A 27532-nucleotide genomic window follows, 5' to 3' on the forward strand; every position below is an offset into this window, starting at 1 on the left:
TTTCTCACACCATATCCGTAACCCCCATGGACTCCCTCAAAACCATCCATACTCCTTCCCACATGTCCATTCAGGTCTCTTCCCACCACAACAACTTCCTCATCTTTTACGTTTTCCATCAGCTTCTCTATCGCACACCAGAACTTGTCCTTCTCTTCATCGCTTCGACCAACCTGCGGAGCATATCCCGAGATGACGTTCACCAAGAGCTTTCCAATCATCATTTTCACCATCATCAACCTATCACTCACTCTAGTCACACTCACCACACTGTCTCCAAACTCCTCAGAAAACAGGACACCAACACCATTCACGCCCTCCGGGCACCCTTTTCACACAAACTTGTATTTCTGTCCCTGCCTACCCTTCACCATTCTCACACCACTTCCCTTCCATCTTGTCTCTTGCACACAACATATGTCCACTCCTCTTCTGACCAATACCTCCACCACTTCTCCTGATCTCCCTGTCATTGTCCCCACATTCCATGTCCCAAACCTCAGAAACCGATCTCCACTTCGGGCTGCACCCTACCCATATGTAGTTATAATTGTCATGGTTCTCTTTTTGAGGCAATGTTTTTTTATGGCCGGATGCCCTTCCTGACGCCAACCCTCTTAGTCGTCTCTTACGACACGCAGGGATACGTTGTACCTATTCTGACCAGGGTACACACTGGGAAACGTTTAAAACATGGAAATTCTGGAATTTCACAGGAGGAAGAACAACGAAAACCCAGACGACCTGTGAAGAGGTGAGAATGGAGCTGTAGCGACGACGGAACAGCAGAGCGATCACTACGACAACGCCGACAACGCCGAAATGGCCCAGACAAACAAACGAGACAAACGATACCGCCCAGGCAAACAAACGAGACAAACGATACCGCCCAGGCAAACAAACGAGAGAACCTTGCTTGACCTATGACCAAAAAAAAAGAAGAATATATCAAAAAACATTGACAGCCTCAATTTGGTCCTTCGGATTCCTCTAATAAGGTTTGACGAAGTTAGCTGAAAGCTTTCACGAGTTATCACAGACAGACAAACAAACGAGACAGGCCGACATATGCCGAATTTTTTTAAATTTTCGCCATAACAAGGGTGAAACACATAATCTCCGTCCACCGGTAATGAAGCAAACAGAAAAACAAGGCATTGTTACCGAGGCAGAGCTCCCCTCCAAAGATCCTCCATCAGGAAGCACCCCATAGTTGCTGGCTGCTTCGTCAGCAGTGGATGTATGTGCGCCGGTCTCAGCTGGCGGTGGCTGCATGTGCGTTGCAAGTGAGTCACGCCGAAGCTGCAGTGCGTGGCGGTCATACTCGACAGTAGCATGTGCCTGGCGCAGCTCATACAACAGCAGCAAATCGCTACGCAGTTCATTGAACTGTGTAACGATGGTCTCCGTGGGCATCGGAATCAAATCTGCATTCCACATAACAGGCAACACAGACGAGGAATATATTATGGTGGGGAGAGAAAGAGAGGAAGATAGAAATCATGTGCGAGAGCATTTAGGATGAGATCATGTGGATAGATCAATCTAAGGTGAACGATGATGTGTGTGTATGTGTTATAAGATTACAGCATTTGTGAGTTATATTTTTTTTTTAAAGAAAAAGGCTCGTACAACCCAAAAAGTCAAAAAGTAACTACAGCTACACTGTTAATCAATAATAAACAAGCAAGAGCAGATCTGGTCTCAGGCGACGATTCAAATGCTTCCCATCGGGCTTCCTCAGCAAGTCTGTCTTTACTACAAGGCAACAATTAATTTCCGGTCACTTGCGAGGGGTCAGTCGAGGAGTGTTTGTATTTTGCCCAACCTTAAACAAAAAACACCAATAACATCATCAATTGTCTGCTCTGCTCTTTTTATTAACTCATGATCTGGTATTGTATTGTTGCGGATATGGGATTTGCATCCATCCATATCCGCTTGTAAAGATTCCCCTATTTCCTCAATACTTCCCAACTATCCCCAATCCCCTAGTCCCATTTTCTGTAAACAACACTCTGTAGACCCGACCTCCCCCTATTTCCCCCATTAAATGTCGTGCCCAGGTTCACCGCATCTCATGTAAGACAACTATAGGACATCTTGCTAGTTATTCTTAGTCTATGTCAGTTAAGGACTCGTTTCCATTAATTCTGACCCTTCGTTGCACCAGAATGTGATTGTATGGCACCGTTAGGAAGTTTAGGACCTCCCAATACCTCCCCGCAGCTCTTCCTCACAGTTCAACAACAACAACAACAACAACAACGAGCGCAGGAAGTGCGCGTCCTCACTCCGGCTTGGTTGGTAGGGGGTGTTGGGAGGGCACCAGGCCTTCCCAACGAGCCGCCATCAAACATGTGCTCGACGGGGTTACCAAATAGGGGCTCCCTGTCAGCTCCTCGTCAAGGGCGGAGCCCGGTAACCCCCGCACCCAATGGAAGCGGCGGACCGGCCCCAGTGGGGCGGAACCAACCAGCCGAGGGCGTGTCACTCCCCGCTGAGCATGCGCGGTGAGAGGGGGGTGACGTCAGATGCGCGCTGAGCTTGGAGAAAGAAAGACGTCCCCTCCGAGCGCTGTGACACCTCCCCGCATCTTCTGGACCGTGCTTTATCCTGTCCCCGAGCCAAGGTGCACCTTGTGCTATCGACCTACCTGTCCCTTCCTGCCATCAATCCCTGTGTAAGTCTGCCTTGTTCCGTTTGTCTGTGGTCTGTCTGGGCTAAGATAAGATGGTAATTAAGTGCCCATCTCTTCTGTGTCTTTACCTCACTGCCTTGTAATCTACCCCTTTTCTCCACCACTGTAATTATACCCTCCTCCGGAGGTCTTGAGAACTGTACCCCTTGCGTCGTTTCCTCTTTCCCAGTCGTCGTGTCCTTTCTATCATTGATTTGGCATAGCGCGATTTGGCCAACATCTGGGTGAATCGGGTGAGTTGGGGAAGAATCGGGGGAACTGTTAGGTCGCGGCAATACCACCGCTCGGTAAATAACATCTAATCCGTGGACTGTAACAGTATGTACGAGGGTAAGTGGGTTTGTGTGTGTTCGGTCTTGTTTTTGTGTTTCCGGGGCATCAACATGGATGGGATTGTGTCCGGGTTGGACAAGGTAACGTGGTTTGCGCGTTTGGTGGAGGTTCGATTGGATGTGGTACATGTGTGGTGTTGGAGATCGAGTATTGTTGTTTTTGCTCACCTTGTCCAGCTGAATTTTTTGTTGTTGTTGTTTTTGTTGTATACAAGATCGAGGCTCTTGTAAGAGCTAACATTGATCACAAAAAAAAATAACGGACACACAAAACATACAATAAAGGGAGCGGGAGACAAGATGGGGAGAGAGAGGGAAGCACACAAGTACAACAGCAGAGAACAGGAACATCGGGAGATCTGTGGGAGGCAGAGGGCTTGGGGGGGGGGGGGGGGAGGCATGGGGAAGGGGGGGGGGGGGAGAGGTAAAAAAAAACAAAAACACATGGACACTGCTAGGACTTCCAGGAAAGAAGTTGGTATTTCAAAAAAGTGGATCTGGGGTGAATTAACGGGGGTAGAACAGATCAAGGTTTTCGAAGGGGGAAGACAAGAGATGGTGGTGAACAGCTGTTTTAAAGACCTGGAGGGAGGAGTGGGATTGAAGAGTGAGGGAGTTTGTTCCAGAGGCGGGAGAAAAGAGGAATGAAAGAGGGAAGGTGAGCAGAGAGTCTTGATTTTGGCAATCTCGCCAGAAGAGGGATGCTGGCAGATCTTGTGTGACCTGTAGGAATATTTGGGGGACAGGGCACAGATAGAGCTGGGGGAGCTAGGAGGGATAGGAGTCGGTAGAAGACAGAAAGACCACCAACCTGCCTGTGGTGAGTAAGTGAAAGGCCCTCACAATCGGCTTCATCGCGGGAGATTCCAATGATTCTGAAAGATTTGGTTTCAACAGCGTGAAGTCGAGCTAGGTGTGAGGCACGAGCACCAGCCCAAAGGGGAGAGCAGTATTCCATTGAGCTGAGGATGAAAGCCTTGTATGTGGTGAGGAGCTCAGGTGTGCCAAAGGAAGGACTTCACACGACTGAGGATGCGCAGTGGGCTCCTGACTTTGGAGGCCAGCTTGGAAATGTGGTTTTCCCTGGAAAGATCATGGCAGATAGTTAAGAAAGTAGATGGGAGGGTTTGCCAGACAGTCTTTTCAGAGAAATATGGTGAGAGAGTGTGAGATTTTTCAAGACTGAAAGACATATTCCAAGCGTTTGACCAGCTTGTGATTTTTATTTTAAGGTCTGAAGAGAGGGAAGAGGCTGCAGCCTTTGTCTGAAGGATGAGGTATGTCACGGCAGAGGGTGGAGTCATTAGCAAATAGATAAAGAGGATTTTCCAGAGTCAGAGAGATCATCGATGAAGATCAGGAATAAGACTGGGCCCAGAACACTGCCTTGGGGCACTCTAGTCTTAACAGGGAGAGCAGATGATAGGATTGCGTTCATGCCACACATTGGCTACAAGAGTAGAGGAAGTCAGTAAGCCAGGTGTGGAGTTGGTCTTGGATGCCATGGGTAGAGTGTTTGGAGAGAAAGGCAGAATGGCATATTGTATCAAAAGCACGATACAGTATTGCCAGAGAAATGACCATGATCTAATGTCTGATATTGAGGGCTTCCATCCATTATTGGGTGAGTGGAAGCAGCATGTCCAAGGTGGAGTGACCTGGTCTGAAACCAAAGTGGTGATCTGAGGTGAGGTTGTTGGAAAAAGGAAGGATTTCATATCAACTGAGATGATGGATTCCATGACCTTGCTGATGATTGAAAATAAGCTGATGAAAGGGCAGAGAGAGGATATGGAAGAGCAGCAGAGCAGGTTTTTAGGACACGTGAGTTGGTGCAGTCCGGTCCAGTTGCAGAGTCAGAGTCGAAGGTTGCCAGAACCTTCTCCATCTTCTCAGGTACAAAAGACACAGAGTTCAGGAGCAGTTGGGTACAACAGGGAAGGATGGATTGAGGAATTAATGAAGAAAGGGGGAGTCATGGGGGTCGCAAGGAGGGGGTGGGGTGGGGGGGGAAGGGGTTGGAAGAAGAAAGGGGTTGAGGACCTTAAGTTCAGTAGCAGAATGAAGAATTGATGAAGCTTGGACAAGGTGATACCAACCTATGCCAAGTTCTGTAAGAACTTGCTCGATGACCTTTACTTTCTTCTGACCCACTGAAGATGGGAGACGCATCTGAAACACAAAATATTTGCATCACTAATAATTTGCGTCATTTATTTAATTTTAAATAACTATATAAACAAACATTAAATCAATGTTTCATATGTAATGTTTTTCAGTTGGGAGTAAAATCTTAGCCCAATGGTCAGAAATATAGGCAGGAACCAATTTGTTGTCGGCTTTAATAGTCAGCAATGATATTTAAAAATCTATCCAATGGCATACTGAGTGCCAGTCAAACGTCTTGATGAGAGGAGTGATCAAATTTGCATGCTTGAACTATGGCTCTGGCTGCCACATGTACCGAATCTATGCCACAGAAGGTGGGAGGTGGTTATGTTTTCACCCCTGTCTGCCTGTTTGTCTATGGACAGGATATCTCAAAAGGTTGTGGACGGATTCAGCCAAAACCTGGAGGACAGTTTGGGCGTGTGACAAGGATGAATCGATTCAATTTTGGTGAAGATCCAAAACCAGTTCTGGATCCGAGAATTTTGTGAAGTGATTCTTCACCATTGAGTGATTGGGCTAAAAGCAATATCCATCACGATATCTCAAAAAAGCTGTGGACTGATTCGGCCAAAACTTGGAGGACAGTTTGGGTGTGCGACAAAGATGAATAAATTCAATTTTGGTGAATATCCAAATCCAAGAATTTTGTTAAGTGATTCTTCACCATTGAGAGATGGGGCCAAAAACGATATATAGCAGGATATTTCAAAAAGTTGTGGACAATTTAATGACCAAACTAGGCGGACGAGTTGGTTATATGAAAATAACAAGACAATTCGATTTTGGCTCAGGTTATATTTTGATCCAGCCTATCAGTGGGATACAAAATGTGAAGTGTTCAGCCTGATGGAGGTATGCGTTCTACCGAGTGCTGTTGTAGTCAAAGTTGTAGGGGCTTGAGAGAAGAAGATGAAGCTAACGAAGAAAGGTTTGCAGTAATCCAAACATGAGGTTATGAGGGCATTAACCAAAGTTTCAGAGTCCTCAGATTTAAGCAAAAGTCGATTTGGGTAATATTGCAGAGATGGGTTAAGTATTGACTTGCGCAGATTTTTATCAAAATGGAGAATACAGGAAAGTATTGGGTCCATAGTAACAATGCAATTTAAAATCTTGGAAGTAGAGATCAGGTCGTGAGCCCTAAATTTCAACATCTCAGGTTGATATTCTTAAGAAAGTTGGGTTAGGTAGGGTTAATGAGGGTAGAAAAGATAGTGGGTAGGGATGGAGGAGGATGAATTGGTAGTGCATCGCTTTAAACCCTGAACGGAAGTGGTGTCTGGATTGTGTGTCTGGATTTTGGAGATTAAACAGGAGGGGTACTGGAGGAGTAATCCTGGAGAGGCTGGGGAGGGTCGGAGAGTTGAGAGAGCAGAGGAAGCTAAACCGGAGGAGCTGCGGTAACAAACACAGAGGTCACCGATCTATTTCACGTTGATTTCTGTTGAGAGCTTTATGTTGTTGTTTAGTTGGCATGTTATACACATTTTAGAAGGAAGGTGTTGCCATCTGTGAGCCATTCATTAATCACCTTTTTTCCTCAGATTAATTCATTGATTGCTTGAGTCTCATGCTTATGGAGAGCATCTCTAGTTTTTTTTTTTTTAGCGAAAAATTTGGTTTTCCAACGGAACAAGATTGAAAAATTTGCATTTTTGCTAGTCGTTTTCTGTTCAGCCTTTTCAGTGTATTGGGATTTTTTTTAACCAAAGGGTTCACGTAGTCCTTTTTGCCTCTGCTAATTTCTATATTGAATGAAGTAATGTATGTCAAAAACAAGATAAAACAGCTTTGGATATTTATACATGGATATATGCAAGGTGCCAGATAGCAACAGATGGCTTCGTACCCTTTGGTTGCGCAGCATTACCCCTGCTGCCTTGAAATCAGGAAACTTGATGCCAGTTGTCTCGGGTACAGCCTGCCAAACATGAAACGAAGGGTAAAATTTCACAATACACAAAGAACTTGGATGCCAGAGGAAGCCATTTTGCCCATCAAGACGACACTCCCTCGACACCACTTAAGTCTGACAATTTCTCAATATAAATTCACTGGGGAGAGAATGTGGAGGTAGAGAAGTGGGGATGAAATCAAGGGCTGGCACAGACGCCAGGATGACATACGCACAGAAGGAAATATATATAATATTAGCGGAGCTTACCTGTCGCTTTGCTGACGGACCAATTAGTCATCCTGTTTACCAAAATTAATTTACCCGTGCAAAGAGTGCTTTAATCTCAGCATTGCCAAGGTAAAAAAAAGGGAATTGTGATACCCTCTGCCACTACCACCAGGAACATTAACCAGGAACATACCTCTGCCACTACCACCAGGAAAGTGCTAAACAGTACACATTTCTATGGAGAATTTATGCCTCCACCAAGCCTTCCTCTTCCCCTCCCACTCCTCTGTGTGAGGCTGTGGCCACATAGCCAATGTTACCCCCCACACAACATAACACATACAGAGAGAGAGAGAGATTTTTGCCTTTAATAGATATAGATGACATACAGTGCATTCAGAAAGTATTCAGACCCCTTCACTTTTTCCACATTTTATTTTGCAGCCTTATGCTGAAATCGTTTAAATTCATTTTTTCCCTCATCAATCTGCACTCAACACCCCATAATGGACAAAGAGAAAACAGGATTTTAGAAAGTTTTGCAAATTTATTAAAAAGAAAAAACTGAAATATCACATTTACATAAGTATTCATACCCTTTGCTATGACATTTGAAATTTTGCTCAGGTGCCTCCCATTTCTCTTGATCATCTTTGAGATGTTTCTACACCTTGATTGGAGTCCACCTGTGGTAAATTCAATTGATTGGACATGACTTGGAAAGGCACACACCTGTCTATATAAGGTCTCACAGCTGACAATGCATATCAGAGCAAAAACCAAGCCATGAGGTCGAAGGAACTGCCTGCAGAGCTCAGAGACAGGATTGTGTCGAGGCACAGATCTGGGGAAACCCACAAAAAAATCTCTGCTGCATTGAAGGTTCCCAAGAGCACAGTGGCCTCCATAATTCTTAAATGGAAGAAGTTTGGAACAACCAGGACTCTTCCTAGAGCTGGCCGCCCGGCCAATTCCATCTGGCCAATCTGCCATAAAGCCCAGATCGGTGGAGTGTTGCAGTGATAGTTGACCTTCTGGAAGTTTCTCCCATCTCCACTCCACACAGGATCTCCGGAGCTCAGCCAGAGAGATCATCGGGTTCTTGGTCACCTATTTTACCAAGGCCTTCTCCCCCGATTGCTCAGTTTGGCCGGGCGGCCAGCTCTAGGAAGAGTCCTGGTTGTTCCAAACTTCTTCCATTTAAGAATTATGGAGGCCACTGTGCTCTTGGGAACCTTCAATGCAGCAGAGATTTTTTTGTGGGTTTCCCCAGATCTGTGCCTCGACACAATCTTGTCTCCGAGCTCTGCAGGCAGTTCCTTCGACCTCATGGCTTGGTTTTTGCTCTGATATGCATTGTCAGCTGTGAGACCTTATATAGACAGGTGTGTGCCTTTCCAAATCATGTCCAATCAATTGAATTTACCACAGGTGGACTCCAATCAAGGTGTAGAAACATCTCAAAGATGATCAAGAGAAATGGGAGGCACCAGAGCTAAATTTCAAGTGTTATAGCAAAGGGTATGAATACTTATTTCAATGTGATATTTCAGTTTTTTATTTTTCATAAATTTGCAAAACTTTCTAAAATCCTGTTTTCTCTTTGTCATTATGGGGTATTGAGTGTAGATTTATGAGGGAAGAAATGAATTTAAACGATTTCAGCATAAGGCTGCAACACAACAAAATGTGAAAAAAGTGAAGGGGTCTGAATACTTTCTGAATGCACTGTAAGTGTATTGTTGTGATAATGATTTCTAAGGGTTAAAGATGTTCAATATATCGTAGATATTTCCTAAGTGAATGTTTAGCATAAGCGTTAAATAATTAAATTTAATGTTAGAAAGGCGCTGTTTGTGTAATAGATAGACGCCGCCTCCCCCTCCTCATGTTTGTGTCTGAAAATCACAATTCCTGTGAGCCTATGTTTTATGTCCTACCCTTTGGAATCAGTCATTTATGTTTGTTTTTAGCATTCCCTAAGTCTTGGGTGTGGAAACCCGCCTGACCATCACCATCGGACTACTTTACCTCAGAGCCCTGTGAGGGAGGTCTTGGACAAGATCATCTTGCCCACCAGGCTGATAGGTGCCCAATAATGAGCGAAAGAGGAGGAGCGTGCAGCGTGATGGGTGACGCACGTACCCAAGGCCATAAAAAAAAATGTGACAAGAAAGACTAGGGAGTAGAATCATGGAGACGCCACGCCAGATACCATGCCCGATTGGGTCTCCAGAGAGACAAGCCACACCCTGCCGAAGCCATGCCACTCTTTCTCCTCAGCCGCGGCACCAGACATTCACATCCACCGCCTGCTGGGAATGTGCGGACCCATTCTGCAGGCTTTACCCACAATCTTCTCTGTCCTGTCATTACCACTTCTGTCTCTCTATCACAGTGTGATTGAATGGGCCCAATAAGGACATTGTTCCCATTCCCATTTAAGGAATCCCATTCATTTATTTGATACCATGGGCGCGTATTCAATAGTGGGTAAGGCGATAGTGTTAGCTGCATCCTTTATTTGTTGATTATAACCACCTTTAGAGGCCATTTTTCCCCGCAAGCGGGGGTTGGCCTTTTTCGGGCACCGTGGTTGTTGTTGTTTTTCGGTCCCCTTTTTGAAGCAATGTTTTACGGCCGGATGCCCTTCCTGACACCAACCCTTTTTGCCGCCTTTAACGACAAACAGGGAATTACCAGTGAACTGGTACTCAATTAGCCGACCTCGGAAGGATGACAGGCTGAGTCAACCCCCCTGGCGTTAATTCAGCGATTGACCGGGATTCGAACCCAGGATCCTAGGATCCTAAGCCGGCACCCTAGCCGCTAGCCCAACACCAGGGCTTCGTGTATATCCCCTCCTCATGACCATTACTGCTTTTCATATTAAATATACCTGGTCTCAGGGTGAATTGTGGTTGTCGTGGTTCTCATGGGGTAATTAAGGAAGACCGTTGAGGCTAATTGACTACGGTGAGTCAACACCGTACACCTGGATCATGTCGCATGTCAGATGTCAGATTCGCTCTGTCTCATTTGCATACGACATGAGGCGCCTCATTGGCGTGACCCTAGGTGGATTCAGACTTCCAATTTGCACGGTATTGTGACCTTTAGACACGTGATCCAGCGAGGAAGACCCCAAAGTGATCGACTTTTGCAACCGTGGTGATACGACGCGTTGGACTCGTACTGGGCAACTGGAGCGACTGCCGACCATAATACTATTATTTTAAATTATAAAATCAAATAAATAAAACATTTGGGTGAGGTGGGGTTGGGGGCGGGAACTACACGTCACTACTTCCTTGAAATCAGAAAGCTTTATACCAGTTGTCCTTAGTTCAGCCTGCCACTCAAAGTTTTTTTTTTTTTTTTTACACCTGGATAAGGGTTCAATCAAATATGGTTGGATGTCAAAAATGTTATTCTAAAGGTTCCACCAATACATTGGGCTCATAAAACTACAATGTACTTACTCCTCTATCACCATGTTCTCGTCTCTGTGGGACCTTCTTCTTGGCTGTACGTCGCTCACCACTTCCACCACCTGCTTGCCCTGACCCACCACCTCCTGCACCCCCAGCACTTCCAGCAGACACCCTCAAGCCCACAGCATTCACTGCAGCACCATCAGCTGCAGTCATAAGCTTATGCAAGTCGGCGGTCGCACGCTCCCGCTCACGCCGTCGTGATTCTATTCGCCGTAACTCTGTGAGCAGGCTCTCTTCTTCCGACACCTGAAGGGCAGTCAAACGTGGTTAAAGTACATCAAAGTGCACCTGAAGTCAGCAGCGAGTGATTAAAAATGGTCAATTCAACTAGGTACTAGTGTGCTGTATACAAATCCAGATGATTTTAAACACAAGACTTAATGCTTCAAATCATTATATTCATTTTGAACACTGATTAAAACAAAAATCTAAAATAACCTCGATAAGAACTTTTGTATTAAAATTAAGTTTTACACCAATTGTTGAAAGCAAAAACCTGAATCAAATTCGTACGTCCAAGCGTTTTACGAAGCTTTGCCCGTTTCAGTTAATGACAACTGGAACCAATTGGAAAACAGGCAGCTTGTCAAAAATATCCAATAAAACTTCACCGAGCTCCCTCATAGAAAGTCACGAGTCATTTCGTTCTGATTATCAATAAATTCATTACGTCAGATGCAATGTCTTTTTGCGACTTATTTTTCTAAGCAGGCAAGGAATCTTGTGTATGCATTTCAATGTTAGTTTTTGAGTGTGCTCGAACTATGAATGCTTACCTATTGCTCCCCAAAGAGGCAAATTACTCTGGAGTAAAAGCAAATCAATATATGAGAGGTAGGAAGGAAGGTAACTCGAAGAATAAGTTGAAGTTCTTGAAAGAATTTTTTTTTTTTTTTTTTTTTGTATACAAGATCGAGGCTCGTGAAAGAGCGAAAATAGAGTGCGAGGTGGGAGCCCCTCTACCCTAATGAGCAATAGAGTGCGAGGTGGGAGACAAAGCAAAAGAAACCTGCTCTGGTGTGCGACTGAAAAGCCTCTCCAGTTGTTCCTTTCGTCTGCGTTCATGATCGGCATCAAAAGGAACAGAGAGGGGTCCCCGCTCTACTCCAGGCCCTCTGGCTCTTGCAAGCTTTGCACACACCATGTAATAACGTTCCTGCGGCACCAGAACGAAGGGTCAACAAGTTTCACCATCTGGTGTCTCACTGCTGCCACATCATCTCATCAGGCAGTGTTGATCTATTATTTCTTCCTTTCTTGTTCATTCATTCCCCCAATTCATTCTTACATCAATTGTTATTGCCATATGCAGCCTGTAGCTACTGATTTGCATAGTTGCTGAGTGTGGCTGTCCCGCTAAGACCAATATATCGAGTAAGTTGCGACAATGACAACCACGTTCTTTCAACATCACATAACACACTGATGTCATTTTGTGTCTACATCCGAGCATAGACTCAGACACATCATCAGAGTTCAAAACATACACAAAAAAAACTTGACAATCGAGATGAGAAAGATGGACAGAAATGAAATGAAATGAAAGAGAAAAATGATAGGTTGTTGTGCCTTAGGATGTACCAATCGCTCAAAAAAAATTCAATGTACAGGTTTCTGACAAATACCGCAAGAAAGATAATCTGGGAAGCAAAGTCAAATGGATTGAACTGGCAAGCATTGTCATCTTCACGGCTGTGTGAGGTAAATTTCGTAGTATATTGTTTTACACATTTATATTACCAGTACACCCGTTCCCTACAGGGGCGACAGGAAGGGTCATTCCTCTCTGGGGTATATAGATGACAGTAGATCCAGGGTCGCACTTCAAGAACATTGGGGGTGTGTTCATTTACCAAGCAAGCACTCCATTCAAAACCAATGATAAAGAACAGCTGGCTTGGCAAGCGCTAGCTAGGTGCTTGGAAACTGAACACACCCCGGGTTTTCTCCCTTTCAGTTTCGTGTTAAACAGCAGGAGCGACTGTTTCAAAAGGTAATCACACGTGTTTGTGGTTTATAATATTTTTACTTATGGTAGGGGTGCCCACACGAAAATGGCACGATAAGCAATTTATTCATGTTAATATGGCGTTTGTTCAAGGAGGAAACCCCTAGGGTCGGGAAGGGATATTATTAGTACAGGGATATTGTTTTGCAATAACATTAATATTATGCTATTGTCATAGGTGTTGCTATTACTTTTGTAATGAAGCGGCTTTGGAAAAACGCCACGGAAGCGGCAGGAAGGGTCGTGTTATTAACCCTTGTGGGGTACATAGACAACAGTCGATCTTCGATCAGGTGCATTCATCAACGCGGTAAGCGTAGAATGCCACATGGATGTCTGGATTCCTCCAAATTTCTTTCAGTTTAGTGTTAAACAGCATTACCGACTGTTTCAAAAGATAAAAGGTAATCATACGTGCTTGTGGTTTAGAATGTTTACTTTTGGTAGGGGCCGTTGCTCCCACGAAATGGCACAATAAGCTATTTATTCACGTTTAACACAGCATCTGTTCAATGAGGAAAAACCCTTTGGGGAGGGCGGATATTATTAGTATCAATATTGATTTGTAATAACACTAATATTATGGTATTATCATTAGTGCTGTTATAAGAAGTGGCCTTGAAAAAACGGCACGATAAAGCTATCATAAGACGGATATCCACCTCAACACGCAACCCCCTTGGGGTTGGAGGTTGGGGGAGGGGGGGGGGGGGGAAGAGTTAAATCACTCTACAACCTCCATCGTGTGCCCCTTAGTACTCCTGTCAAGTTTGGTTGATATTGGATAAGTAACGATCGAATGTATCACGGTCAAAAATCGTCAGACAGACAGATAGACAGACAGCAAATTGCATATTTTAGTATGATGTAAATGTATTTATTCCCAGTCTATCACATTATTAATTGCTTGGTTAAAAGTCTCTAGTATAATTCGCTGCATTTGATCCATCGAATGCCATTGATGCCATTGATCCATCAAATTGTCTATTTCATCCAGATGAAAATTGACGATCTCGATCAAAGCTCGGGTTAATAGGATGAAAAGCGACCATTTTTCAAATGAAAATGGATGATTTTAGAAGTTTCACATTCAGTTGACCTTTTGACCTCAAAAATCTTTGGTTTCCCTATTTAGTGACTCAATGTGTAAATGTTGTTCAATTTTCAATTCAATCAGATTTAAAATGGCGATTTTAGAAATTTGACCTCCAGATGACCTTTGACCTCAAAATCAATAGGCTTCTCAATTGTGACGATCTCCATGGATGACCTCTACAACTTTGTGAAGTTTCGTAATGATTGGTTTAGAATTGTGACCTGTAGGCCGGTGACAAACTAACAAAATAACAAACGCAACCGACCAATATACTTGAAACATCTTCAATTTTGCAAGTAACAAACAAACAAGAAACCGGAGTGAAAACTGAGTACTCCCTTTCAGCGTGCGTCATTTCCGAGCCCCCTTCAGTGCCCGGCAATGACGTTATGCAACGCCTGGAGATGGCATACGAAAGGAGCGGTGTACAAAAGTATGAACACGTTCTTCTCATTTCATCAGAGTACAAATACAGTCATGCACACCGTCCCACACACACATTGGACAAAAAATTGCTTCTAATTCGTCATTGTCGCAACTCTGTATATGGCACCAGCCCCGCTGATGCAGTGCCCTTTGGAGGTTACAACAGGAATTTGGCCAGGGTGCTGGTTAAAACTAGCCTACTCTTTGCGGAGGGCACGATGGGATTTTAAACGTCCACTAATTGATGCGAGCAGATGGGACACCTAGTTTCAACATACATCTCAGGGACTGCTCACACAATGATAAATCGTCTGCATGCAAAACACCAGAATGACCGTCTACAACTAGATCGACATTCCTTACGTAGACAGAAAGATAAGAAATGAGTTATAGTACCATGGATAAGAGACCAGTAGACCTCACCTTTAGATCCTCAAGTGATCGTTGCTCAAAGCGATGCGTGTCATAACGGTCATGAATGACTGTCCAACGCATATCAAATCGTCGGCAAAGATCCCATAAATAGTCCGTCTCTGCTCGGGACCAGCCTTCATTCTGAAGTAGGGTCTGATACTCGTGTTCAGAATAGGATGGGATGTCCACTGTCTGCAAATACAAAAACCCAATGCAAAAAACCCAAAACAAAACAAAAACTAGAATGGTGCTTTTGGATGTCGTGACTTCGACCGATATGCCTCCGCTCACGTTATTACATCATTATACATACTTGTACCAAGTTTGATTTAAATCCCTTCAGCTGTTCTCAAGTATCACATTTTTACCCGACATGACCTCTGACCTTTGATGCCAAAATATAATCAGTTAATCTTTTCATCATAATATAAACTTATACCAAGTTTGGGCAAAATCCCATCACTGGTTCACAAGTTAGTGCAGAAACAGAAGTTTTACCCAACGGGACCTTTTTTTTTTTTTTTTGTTTGTTTTGTTTTGTTTTGTATACTGAATCGAGGCTCGTGAAAGAGCTAACATTTACTTCACAAACAAATCAACCAGACAAACAAAATATACAAAAAGAGGGAGCGGAAGACAAGATGGGGAGAGAAGGGGAAGCACACAACCACAACATTTGAGAGCAGGGAGAAGTGTGGGAGCAGAAGGGCTTGGGGGCAGGAGGCGTGGGAAGGGGGGGGGGGGGGGTGGGAGAAGTATAAAACACAAGGGCACCGAAATTAGCGGGGGTAGAAAAGATCAAGGTTTTGGATGGGGGAGGATAAGAGATGGTGGTGAACAGCTGTTTTAAAGACCTGGAGGGTGGAGTGGGATTGAAGAGAGTGAGGGAGTTTGTTCCAGAGGCGGGAGAAAAGAGGAATGAAGGAGTGAAGGTGAGCAGAAAGTCTTGATTTTGGCAGTTTAACCATAAGAGGGTTGCAGGCAGATCTTGTGCGACCTGTAGGAATATTTGGGGGACAGAGCACAGAGAGAGATGGGGGAGCAAGGCCGGAGAGGAGTCTGTAGAAGACGGAAAGACCACCAACCTGCCTGCGGTGAGTGAGTGAAAGGCCCTTGGAGTTAGCTTCATCGCGGGAGATTCCAATGATTCTGAACGCTTTGGTTTCAACAGCGTGAAGACGGGCTAGGTGTGAGGCAGGAGCACCAGACCAGAGGGGAGAGCAGTATTCCATAGAGCTGCGGATGAAAGCCTTGTATGTGGTGAGGAGCTCAGGTGTGCCAAGGAAGGACTTCGCACGACGGAGGATGCCCAGTCGGCGACTGGCTTTGGAGGCCAGATTTGAAATGTGGTTTTCCCAGGAAAGATCATGGCAAATAGTGAGACCCAAAAGCTTGAGTGACAGAACTTCTTGGAGAGGATTATTCAGAAAGTGGATGGGAGGGTTTTCCAGTCGGTCTTTTCGGAGAGACATCGTAAGAGTGTGAGATTTATCAGGATTGAAAGACATGTTCCATTTGTTTGCCCAGTCTGTGATTTTGTCCAGGTCTGCAGAGAGTGAGGAGGCTGCAGACTGCCGATCTGAGGGATGAGGAATGGAGCGACAGAGAGTAGAGTCGTCAGCAAAGAGATAGAGAGGATTTTCACGAGAGTCAGAGAGATCATTGATGAAGACCAGAAAAAGCACAGGGCCCAGAACACTACCTTGGGGAACTCCAGCCTGAACAGGAAGAGGAGATGAGAGAAACCCATTCAGGGCCACACGTTGACTACGACCAGAGAGGAAGTCCGCCAGCCATGCGTGGAGATTTCCATGGATACCAAAGGAGGAGAGTTTGGTGAGCAGAGCAGGGTGCCAGACCGTATCGAAGGCACGTGAAATGTCAAGGGAGACGGCTCTAATTTCCTGTTTGGCGTCGAGGACCTCCATCCATTGTTGAGAAAGCAGAAGCAGCATGTCCAGAGTAGAGTGACCAGGTCTGAAACCAAATTGATGATCAGAGATCAAGCCATTGGAGAAGAGGAAAGATTTCATATCTGAAGCAATGATGGATTCCATGACTTTGCTGATAATTGGGAGAAGGCTGATTGGTCTGTAGTTGCTGGGATCTGTTTTTGCACCTTTTTTGTGCAAAGCGGTGATGTTGGCTGATTTCCAAGCAGATGGCAGATGACCTTGAGCAAAAGAGAGGGTGAAGAGAACAGAAAGAGGGAGTGAAAGAGCGGAAGCACATGATTTTAGGACCCGTGGGCTGATGCTGTCAGGACCAGTTGCAGAATCAGAGTCGAGGGTTGACAGAAACTTTTCCACCTTGTCAGGAGGAAAGGACACAGAGTCCAGGAGCAGCTGGGTACGACTGGGTACGGTGGGCACAGAGAGGGATGGGTTTGGGACACAAGATTTAGAGGCAAACACAGAGTTGAGGCATTCAGCTTTTTCACGTGCGGAGTCAGCCGTTAAGCCGTTTGAGGTGAGGGAGGGGATGGAGGGGGAACAAACACCAGAAACAGATTTGACCAGATGCCACCAGGATTTGGAAGAGGGAGACAGATAAGAGAGTTCAGTCTTGAGAACGGTGAGATATTGTTTCCTGGCTCTCCTGAGGGTGGACACACACTTGTTTCGGGCTTTGTGAAAGGAAATGAGATTTCCTTCCGTTGGATTTGCTTTCCAGGAGACGAAAGCAAGTTGTTTCAGGGCAACAGCCTCACCACAAGATTCCGTGTACCATGGACGGGAGGAAGGGTATGACAACTGAAGACGAGATGGGATAAATCTGTGCATGAGAGAGAGCAATTTACTTTGAAAGAATTCCCAGGATGAGTTGATGTCAGAGGCGGTAGAGATGGGAGACCAGTCCAGATGATTGATGGCTGCTTGAAGACCGTGCCAGTTGGCCTGAGTGAAATGCCAGACTCGTCGACGCTGAGGAGGCTCTCTGAGAATGGTCAGAGAGATGTCCACTTTGACAAGCACATGATCAGATGAGCCGATTGGAGCAGAAGAAGAGCAGCAGACATTTTCAGGGAAGTTTGTCATAACCAAATCCAGAAGAGAAGATGCTCCGTTGACTGAGATCCGGGTCGGGAAATTGACAGATTTCCAGAAATTGACAGACTTTGACCTCTTGACCCCATAATCAAATCAGTTTATCTTCCCGATTTATATATACACACACCGTTAAAAGTAAATAATGCCTGCGGACAAATTTCAAAGGTCATGGGTTTAATCATTGTTTGAGAGCATGCCCTATAGCTATTTGGGTGGTGCATAAGTTAACAGAACGCAGTCTCGATCGCTGAGGCCGATCTTCACAAGGCAGTAACACCTATTGCCTCAAAATCCTTTGATCTGTCGCTTTGGTAGTTTTACTATGAAGGGAACATACAAAGGGAATGCACAGCGATTGTGACTATAACAGCTCCGAGGCGTCTTTGGTTTCGCACAGCTGTGAGCACCAACATGGCGGCTGTAAAACTGAAGTCTGCCTTCAAGCACCCTCACCATACCACGCAAAGTCCTCAATCAGACATAACACCCTCTTCCCCATTTATTCCTGTTCTTCAAAGCAAAATGGTAAATTGTTATATCTCCCTTACATATTTATTTATTACCTCATGCCATTTGTGATGTCATGGAAAGCAAAACAGGAAGTGGATCTTCTACAGGTCATGGTTTATTACGGTCGGTCATTCGTATATCCTGTGAAATTTTACAAGCGATTATGAGTAGCCTAATTGTGTTAATAAATGATCGTAAATCAATTATATTCTTCGTGAAGAATCTTAAATACTTGTATTTTGTCGGTGTAGTTATAATTATAGTTGTAATTGTTCTTTGTTATAATTGTATAATTATAATTATAATCCGCGAAGTTATAATTGTCGGTGGAGTCAGGGCAGATGTCCAACAAATTTGTGGGAAGGATTGGTATAGACAGACACACACTCGAACAAGCGTATTATTATACAAGATACAAAGTTTGGTAGAAATCGCATCACTGGTTCACAAGTTAGCTCCGTACCAGAATTTTTTACCTAACCTTTGACGTCTTGACCCCAAAATCAAATCATTTCATCTTTGCATCATGATACATATTTGCACCAATTTTGGTCAAAATCTCATCATTGGCTCACAAGTTGTCACAGTAACAGGATTTTTTTATCTAACATGTCCTGTGACCTTTGACCTCGTGAACCAAAAATCGAATCAGTTCATCTTTACATAATTAAACATACCTGTACCAAGTATGATTAAGATCCCTTCAGCCATTCCCAAGTTATCACAGTGACGGAAACCTATCATGGACTGACAGATGGACGGACAACCCAAAAACAAAATGCCTTCGGCGACCTTGTCAGTGAAGGCAAAAACACGTCGAGGAAGCAGCTTCAATAAGAGCGATGGCACGAGAAAGAACGATGGCACAAGAAAGTATCATCGTTTATATCAATATGCATCTGCCTGATGACAAATTAACTGACAATGTTGAGAACAATCCTGCACTTGAACACACAGCACCTTATTGAAGCGAGCAAAAGGATAGGGCTGGTTTTCATCACAAACTCTTCGCCAGTGATGTAGCAAGGCTCCATCGGAGCGAGCCGGGTTGGTGAAGGGAACCCAGTGCCAGGGGCGTACACGCCTACAGCCCAGCCGTGCCTTTGCTGTACGATAGCCACGTGTCGAATCCGACGGCAGCAGCGGAGGAGCGTCTCTGAGGAGTAAATGAATAGTTTTCGATGTGCATTGTACTCCATCAGAGTAGCAAATAAAACACCGGCGGTGGAAAAATAACAAACCGATTTTGGTACATGACATCAAAGCTTATGATTGCATAATGGTGCAGCATAAGTGGATAGAGTTGGATAATTAATCGAACATGTTGAAATTTTTAACTGATAAGTCGGTTTTAAATAGTTATCGAAATCTCAACAGCCAAACATGTATGACAGAAAACGTATCCCAGAACTGAAATGTATCACAGAACAGTTGTTATCACAGAACAGAAATGTAACAGTTGTTAGGGGAGTTTTGGGTAAGAGTTGAGGATTGGGGGTCTGGGGTAAAGGGTCAGGGTTTCAAAATGAGAGTATCAGGGTATCAAAGTGAGGTCAGGGTATCAAAATGAGAAAGAGAAAAAGAGAAAAAGAGAAAAAGAGAGAAAGAGAAAAAGAGAGAAAAGAGAAAGAGAGAAGAGAGAAAGAGAGAAAGAGAGAAAGAGAGAGATTTTTCAAGATTGAAAGACATATTCCAGGTGTTTGACCAGTTCGTGATTTTGTCATGGTTTGAGGATAGGGAAGAAGCTGCTGCTTGTGTGTGTGTGTGTGTATGTATGTATGTATGTATGTATGTATGTATGTATGTATTTTTTATTTATTTATTATTATTATATTTTTTGTTGTATACAAGATCGAGGCTCGTGAAAGAGCGAACATTAATCACACAGAAAGACAAACCGACACATAAAACATATAACATCGGGAGCGGTAGACAAGATGGGGAGAGAGGGGGAAGGACACAAACACAACATTTGAGAGCAGGGAACGAGAGACATGGAGACATCGAGAGATCTGAGAGAGGGCGAGGGCTTTGGGGGGGGGCATGGGAAGGGGGCGGTGGGAGAGGTATAAAACATATGGACACTGCCAGGGCTTCCAGGAAAGAAGTTGGAATTTCAAACAAGGTGGATCTGGGGTGAATTAGCGGGGGTAGAAAAGATCAAGGTTTTGGATGGGGGAAGATAAGAGATGGTGGTGAACAGCTGTTTTAAAGACCTGGAGGGAGGAGTGGGATTGAAGGGAGTGAGGGAGTTTGTTCCAGAGGCGGGAGAAAAGAGGAATGAAAGAGTGAAGGTGAGCAGAGAGCCGAGATTTCGGCAGTTTAACCATCAGAGGGTTGCTGGCAGATCTTGTGCGACCTGTAGGAATATTTGGGGGACAGAGCACAGAGAGAGCTGGGGGTGCAAGGCCGGAGAGGAGTCGGTAGAAGACAGAAAGACCACCTACCTGCCTGCGGTGAGTGAGTGAAAGGCCCTCAGAGATAGCTTCATCGCGGGAGATTCCAATAATTCTGAAAGCTTTGGTTTCAACAGCGTGAAGCCAAGCTAGGTGTGAGGCAGGAGCACCGGCCCATAGGGGAGAACAGTATTCCATTGAGCTGCGGATGAAAGCCTTGTATGTGGTGAGGAGCTCAGGTGTGCCGAGGAAGGACTTCGCACGACGGAGGATGCCCAGTCGGCGACTGGCTTTGGAGGCCAGCTTGGAAATGTGGTTTTCCCAAGAAAGATCATGACAGATAGTGAGACCCAAAAGCTTGAGCGACAGAACTTCTTGGAGAGGATTGTTGAGAAAGTAGATGGGAGGGTTGTCCAGTCGATCTTTTCGGAGAGACATAGTAAGAGTGTGAGATTTGTCAGGATTGAAAGACATGTTCCACTTGTTTGCCCAGTCTGTGATTTTGTCCAAGTCTTCAGAGAGTGAGGAGGCTGCAGACTGCCGATCTGAGGGAAGAGGAATGGAGCGGCAGAGAGTGGAGTCATCAGCAAAGAGATAGAGAGGATTTTCAAGAGAGTCAGAGAGATCATTGATGAAGACCAGAAAAAGCACGGGGCCCAGAACACTGCCTTGGGGAACTCCAGCCTGAACAGGAAGAGGAGATGAGAGAAACCCATTCAGGGCCACACGTTGACGATGACTAGAGAGGAAGTCCGCCAACCATGGGTGGAGATTTCCATGGATACCAAAGGAGGAGAGTTTGGTGAGCAGAGCGGGGTGCCAGACCGTGTCGAAGGCACGTGATAGGTCGAGGGAGACAGCTCTAATTTCCTGTTTGGCATTGAGGACCTCCATCCATTGTTGAGACAGCAGAAGCAGCATGTCCAGAGTAGAGTGACCTGGTCTGAAACCAAATTGATGATCAGAGATCAAGCCATTGGAGAAGAGGAAAGATTTCATATCCGAAGCAATGATGGATTCCATGACTTTGCTGATAATTGGGAGAAGGCTGATTGGTCTGTAGTTGCTAGGATCTGTTTTTGCACCTTTTTTGTGCATAGCGGTGATGTTGGCTGATTTCCAAGCAGATGGCAGTTGACCTTGAGCAAAAGAGAGGGTGAAGAGAACAGAGAGAGGGTGAGATAGAGCGGCAGAGCAGGATTTTAGGATCCGTGGGCTGATGCCGTCGGGTCCAGTTGCAGAATCAGAGTCGAGGGTTGACAGAAACTTTTCCACCTTGTTAGGAGGAAAGGACACGGAGTCCAGGAGCAGCAGGGTACGACTGGGTATGGTGGGTACAGAGAGGGATGGGTTTGGGACACAAGATTTAAAGGCAAACACAGAGTTGAGGCATTCAGCTTTTTCACGTGCGGAGTCAGCTGTGTAGCCGTTTGAGGTAAGGGAGGGGATGGAGGGGGAACAAACACCAGAAACGGATTTGACCAGATGCCACCAGGATTTGGAAGAGGGAGACAGATAAGAGAGTTCGGTCTTGAGAACGGAGAGATATTGTTTCCTGGCTCTCCTGAGGGTGGACACACACTTGTTTCGGGCTTTGTGAAAGGAAATGAGATTTCCTTCCGTTGGATTTGCTTTCCAGGAGACGAAGGCAAGTTGTTTCTGGGCAACAGCCTCACCACAAGATTCCGAGTACCATGGATGGGAGGAAGGGTATGACAACTGAAGACGAGATGGGATAAATCTGTGCATGAGAGAGAGCAATTTACTTTGGAAGAATTCCCAGGATGAGTTGATGTCAGAGGTGGTAGAGATGGGAGACCAGTCCAGATGATTGATGGCTGCTTGAAGACCGTGCCAGTTGGCCTGAATGAAATGCCAGACTCGTCGACGCTGGGCAGGCTCCCTGAGAATGGTCAGAGAGATGTCCACTTTAACAAGCACATGATCAGATGAGCTGATTGGAGCAGAAGAAGAGCAGCAGACATTTTCAGGGAAGTTAGTCATAACCAAGTCCAGAAGAGAAGATGTTCCGTTGACTGAGATCCGGGTCGGGAAATTGACAGATTGTGTCAGTCCCAGTGAGTCGCAGAAGTCCTTTGCTGAGGAGCCATGGCTGGTGAGAGAGGTACCCACACCCAGCCAACTGGCATGATGACAGTTGAAATCACCACATATGAGGAAGAGAGAGTTGGGATGAGTAGATAGAAGTTGGTCTATATTATCAGACAGCGAGATATAGATGGAGTCATCACTGTTTGGTGGACGGTACAACACACATATGAACAAGAGGTGGGAGTGAAGGGGAAGCCGTAGCCAGAGGTATTCCTGGGGATGAGGTGGAGAGAGTGCAGTGCAGGGCAAGTGAGGAAGAGAGTTTTTGATAAATATAGCAACCCCACCTCCAGGACGAGGATCAGGTCTATCATACCGGAGGAGGGAGTAGCCCGGGAGAGATACTAAGGAATCAGAGACATCATAAAGGAGGAAAGTTTCTGTTAAGCAGATCACGTCTGGTTTGACAGAAGCAACCTGTATGGAGAGATCAGTTAAGTTTGAACGAAGGCCCCGGATGTTTGAGGTCCATACCGTTAATGAAGAGGAAGGGGGAGCATCAGATACAGAACAGGGGGGAGGAGGGGTAGGGTAAGATGTGGAAGAGGTGGAAGAGGTAGGGAGAGCTGTTGAAGGTGTGTCAGAGATTTCAGAATAGCTCGGAGAAAGGGAAGGATGGGGCGGACAAAAGGTTTGATGGTGATTGGGTGAGGCACAATGAGGTGTTATTTGAGGAGGGGGAAGAGCGAGGCAGAAGGTTGGGGGAGATGGAGGTGAGAGTTGGAAGGGGGAAGAAGCGGGGAGGACGCTTTGAGGAGGGGGAGTGAGAGGGGGGAAATTGAGAAGCAATGAGGGTGGGGAGATTTGAAGGGGAGGGGTGAGGGGGGAGTTTGGGAGGGAAGGGACAAGGGGAGGGATTTGAAAGGAATGGGATATGGGGGAGATTTGGAGGGGAGGGGTGAGGGAGGAGTCTAGGAGGGGAGGGGCGAGGGGGCGTCTTGGCGGGGAGGGGTGAGGGGGTAGTTTAGGAGGGAGGGGGCAAGGGGGGAGATTTGAAAGGGATGGGTGATGGGGAAGATTTGGAGGGGAGGGGTGATGGGGAAGATTTGGAGGGGAGGGGTTATGGGGAAGATTTGGAGGGGAGGGGTGAGATTGGATTTTAGAAAGTGTACGAATTATGGGAAACGAACATTTATTGCAAAATGAGTTTCTTGTGACTTTCGAGTTAAAAATACGTTTAAGGACGCTGGATGGAGGATGGAGTGCAGGAGAGTTTAGGGAATGTAGAAAAAAGGCACTATAGGAGATGGATATTTTTTTGGGGATGAATTGATTTGGTGAGCAAGTCGAAAGCAACCTTTTAAAGAAGAAGAAGAAAAAGGTGTTATAAAATATGACGGAATACATAACTTGAGGGGAAAGTGTAAACATTGAAGGTTAATAAGTGAAAACTATCTGGGGAAATGGGGGAGAAACACGTGGTCGAAGAACGAACGAACGAATAAGAATGAATAAACGAATGAGAACAGAGAAGGAAATGTTTTTTTTTTTTGTTTTTTTTTTGAGTTGAGATTTACACAAGGAAGTACGCTATGGGTGAAAAGACTGGGAATACAGAGAACGAAAGTTATTGGATCACAAACGACGGACCGCTGAGAGAAAAACAAAGCCTCAAGGTTGTACAGTGTACACTGTACAAGGCCTCAAGACACGACACGAATTAACACGATTTTCAATGCAGGCATGAAAGATTTGCACCGAAAAATCTTCGTCGGGACACAATATACGTACAACACCATAAATAAATACAGTTTTAACGAAAATACAAAAGGGAACAATCACTTAACTTCGATTTCAAATCGTTCGCGACGCGGCAAAGGCCTTGCTCGCGACACGGCAAACAGACGATCAATTTATGAAAGATAAACACCGAGAAACAACCAAAGTTGCACACAATAACTTCACACACCGAAAGATAAATACAGTTTCGACAAAATACAATTGTGAACAGACTTAACTTCGAAAAACGTGGAGACCATGTGGAGCTTCGAAAATCCCTCCCACCGTCTCCGAGATCTCGCGAGACTCTCAAGACTATATGTATATATACATATATATATATATATATATATATATATATATATATATATATATATATATATATATATATATATATATATATATATATATATTCAACGACATAACAGCGTGACGAGCGCTGTCCCGATCTCCTGTGGACCGAAGTCCTAGACCAAAGCGTCACCTCCGACCCGGAGGCCTCAGCCCGGCCACTCTGTCAACAGACAGAGATTTATTCATTGGTCCCCATTGGCTAAACATCAAGCAGAGCCGCCGATCCGGATTTCGGGCTTATTAACCTGTTTTGGGGCCACAGGAAAGGCCTGCCTTTTTTGCTTGTGAAAAAAGGTAAAAAGTCAAACATTTGAACAGCCTTGGACGTGCACCTTGACCCCATGGCCAAGGCACAACGTCAACAAGGCTGTCCCAATAACAATACACATGCGCCTCAACCCCAAGGGGGAAGCACATGGTCATTCAAACGCATGCATCATGCCCCCGGAGGGCCACAATGCATGGTCATACAATTGGGACCACTCCTCTTAATAGGAGTAAGACCCCTTCATCCACCAGCAGGGCATTACTCCTGCCAGGTCCGATTTGCATGCAGGTCTACCGCTGTTTTGGGGCCACAGCTAAGGCCTGCCTTTTTTGCTTGTGAAAAAAGGTAAAAAGTCAAACATTTGAACAGCCTCGGACGTGCACCTTGACCCCATGGTCAAGGCACAACGTCAACAAGGCTGTCCCAATAACAATACACATGCGCCTCAACCCCAAGGGGGAAGCGCATGGTCATTCAAACGCATGCATCATGCCCCCGAGGGGCCACAATGCATGGTCATTCAATTGGGACCACTCCTCTCAATAGGAGTAAGACCCCTTAATCCACTGACAGGGCATTACTCCTGTCAGGTACGATTTGCGCTGTTTTGGGGCCACAGCTAAGGCCTGCCTTTTTTGCTTGTGAAAAAAGGTAAAAAGTCAAACATTTGAACAGCCTCGGACGTGCACCTTGACCCCATGGTCAAGGCACAACGTCAACAAGGCTGTCCCAATAACAATACACATGCGCCTCAACCCCAAGGGGGAAGCGCATGGTCATTCAAACACATGCATCATGCCCCCGAGGAGCCACAATGCATGGTCATTCAATTGGGACCACTCCTCTCAATAGGAGTAAGGCATTACTCCTGTTAGGGCATTACTCCTGTCAGGTACGATTTGCGCCATCGTCAGGACGGCATACTGCAAAAAATCTAACCAATGAGGACCAAAATCGTCTATTAAGTTGATCAAGGCACCTCCTAGCTTTAATGGTGAGCACCAGCCACGAATTATGTCTCACACGGTAAATACCACATAACCCGCAAGGAACCAACAGCCTGTCTGCCACTCAGACCATCGTTCCCGCCAGTGCAAACCAAAACCAGGGGGTGCGGATCCCCGCCGATCGCACCGCACCCGCACATATACATACATACATACATACATACATACATTGTTACGGACGCGGTTAAAGATGTTATTTTACCGAGCGGTGGTGTTGCCGCAACCGAACAGTTATTCCCCGACTAGAACCCGATTCCACCCAAACGTTGGCCGTATCGCACCGCGGCTGCCCAATATGGAAAACTCTAAAGCGACCGAATGCAAAGAGGAAAACGAAGGCAAAGAAAGGTTTGGAAATACTACTAAATTTATTTACTATTTACACACATGAGCAAAAAGACAGCAGTCACGTTTATTTACAAGCACACGAGACGCAGGTGACACAGTGAAAATACTAGCTTATACAGACTTATTGTTACTACCCAGGGACAAGACAAAAGACAGACTACGAGCACACTTACACGGGGAATGATGATAGGACTGGCGGGAGATGGATGGCTTGCGGGATAGGGAGGTCCAACTGGTCCTGCAACCGATCGACTCGTTGGGCAGCCGCCGCCCCTTCGCGGCCCTGCTCCAAACTGCCGTCCAGGCCTCACGCTGCTGTGGCTGCAGTTGCGGTGGCTCCAGCTGCAGTAAAATGCAGTTGCGGTGGCTCGATCTGCAGATCAACTCTGGACTTCTCTCGCAGTTTCGGTGGCTCGATCTACAGCTCAACTCTGGACTTCTCTCACAGTTTCGGTAAAAGCTCATCATCTCCTTTTGGAAACGCCCTGCCGTGGGTTATATAGGCCCCACCCCTCAACCTTCGCGAACCTCCTCGATGTTTCTTTCCACACCCTCTCCAAGTCCAACCCCTTGTTCGTGGTTGGTTGAGTGGGGCTGACTCACTCCTCCCCTCTATGACGAGGTGGGGACCCGCCTTTCTTCCCCAACCCTGCCTCGTGGTCAATGGCGGCAATTGTTGGAGCGGAGGTAGTTTCCAATCGACGAAAGGGGGAATGGAGGTTTTGGGAATGGGAATGAAGGGAATCTATCTCTTTCACTGGTGCAATGGAGTATTTCAATTAATGGGAGACACAGCCTTACCCTAAAACACATAATAAGATATAAGCTATCGAACAGGGGTATTCTATGATTAGCTGACGTGCGGATGCTTTATGGACTAATTATGGGACGCCCTTTGACCTTTACACAGCTCCGGAGGCAGGAGGCGCAGAATAATAATAACAATAATAATAATACACACAATCAAAAAAAAATACAGTCCTCATATCCGCAACAA

The 27532-nt window shown here is 45.5% G+C and overlaps 1 protein-coding gene across 1 annotated transcript in view; it reads right to left on the reverse strand.

Annotated features, from left to right (window-relative positions):
• DMAP1 (DNA methyltransferase 1 associated protein 1) overlaps positions 1-27532 on the reverse strand; it is a 59299-nt gene that overhangs the window by 12791 nt on the left and 18976 nt on the right. Inside the window, exons 4-10 of the mRNA XM_068130336.2 lie at positions 19292-19487; positions 14781-14963; positions 11837-11983; positions 10813-11073; positions 7055-7126; positions 5133-5205; positions 1165-1427 (exon numbers count right to left, since the gene is read on the reverse strand). Of these exons, the coding sequence (XP_067986437.2) occupies positions 1165-1427; positions 5133-5205; positions 7055-7126; positions 10813-11073; positions 11837-11983; positions 14781-14963; positions 19292-19487 (1195 nt within the window). The remainder of the gene's footprint in view (positions 1-1164; positions 1428-5132; positions 5206-7054; positions 7127-10812; positions 11074-11836; positions 11984-14780; positions 14964-19291; positions 19488-27532) is intronic.

Source organism: Myxine glutinosa, chromosome 11 (genome assembly GCF_964187855.1).
Source record: "Myxine glutinosa chromosome 11, kmMyxGlut1.1, whole genome shotgun sequence".
NCBI lineage: Eukaryota > Metazoa > Chordata > Myxini > Myxiniformes > Myxinidae > Myxine > Myxine glutinosa.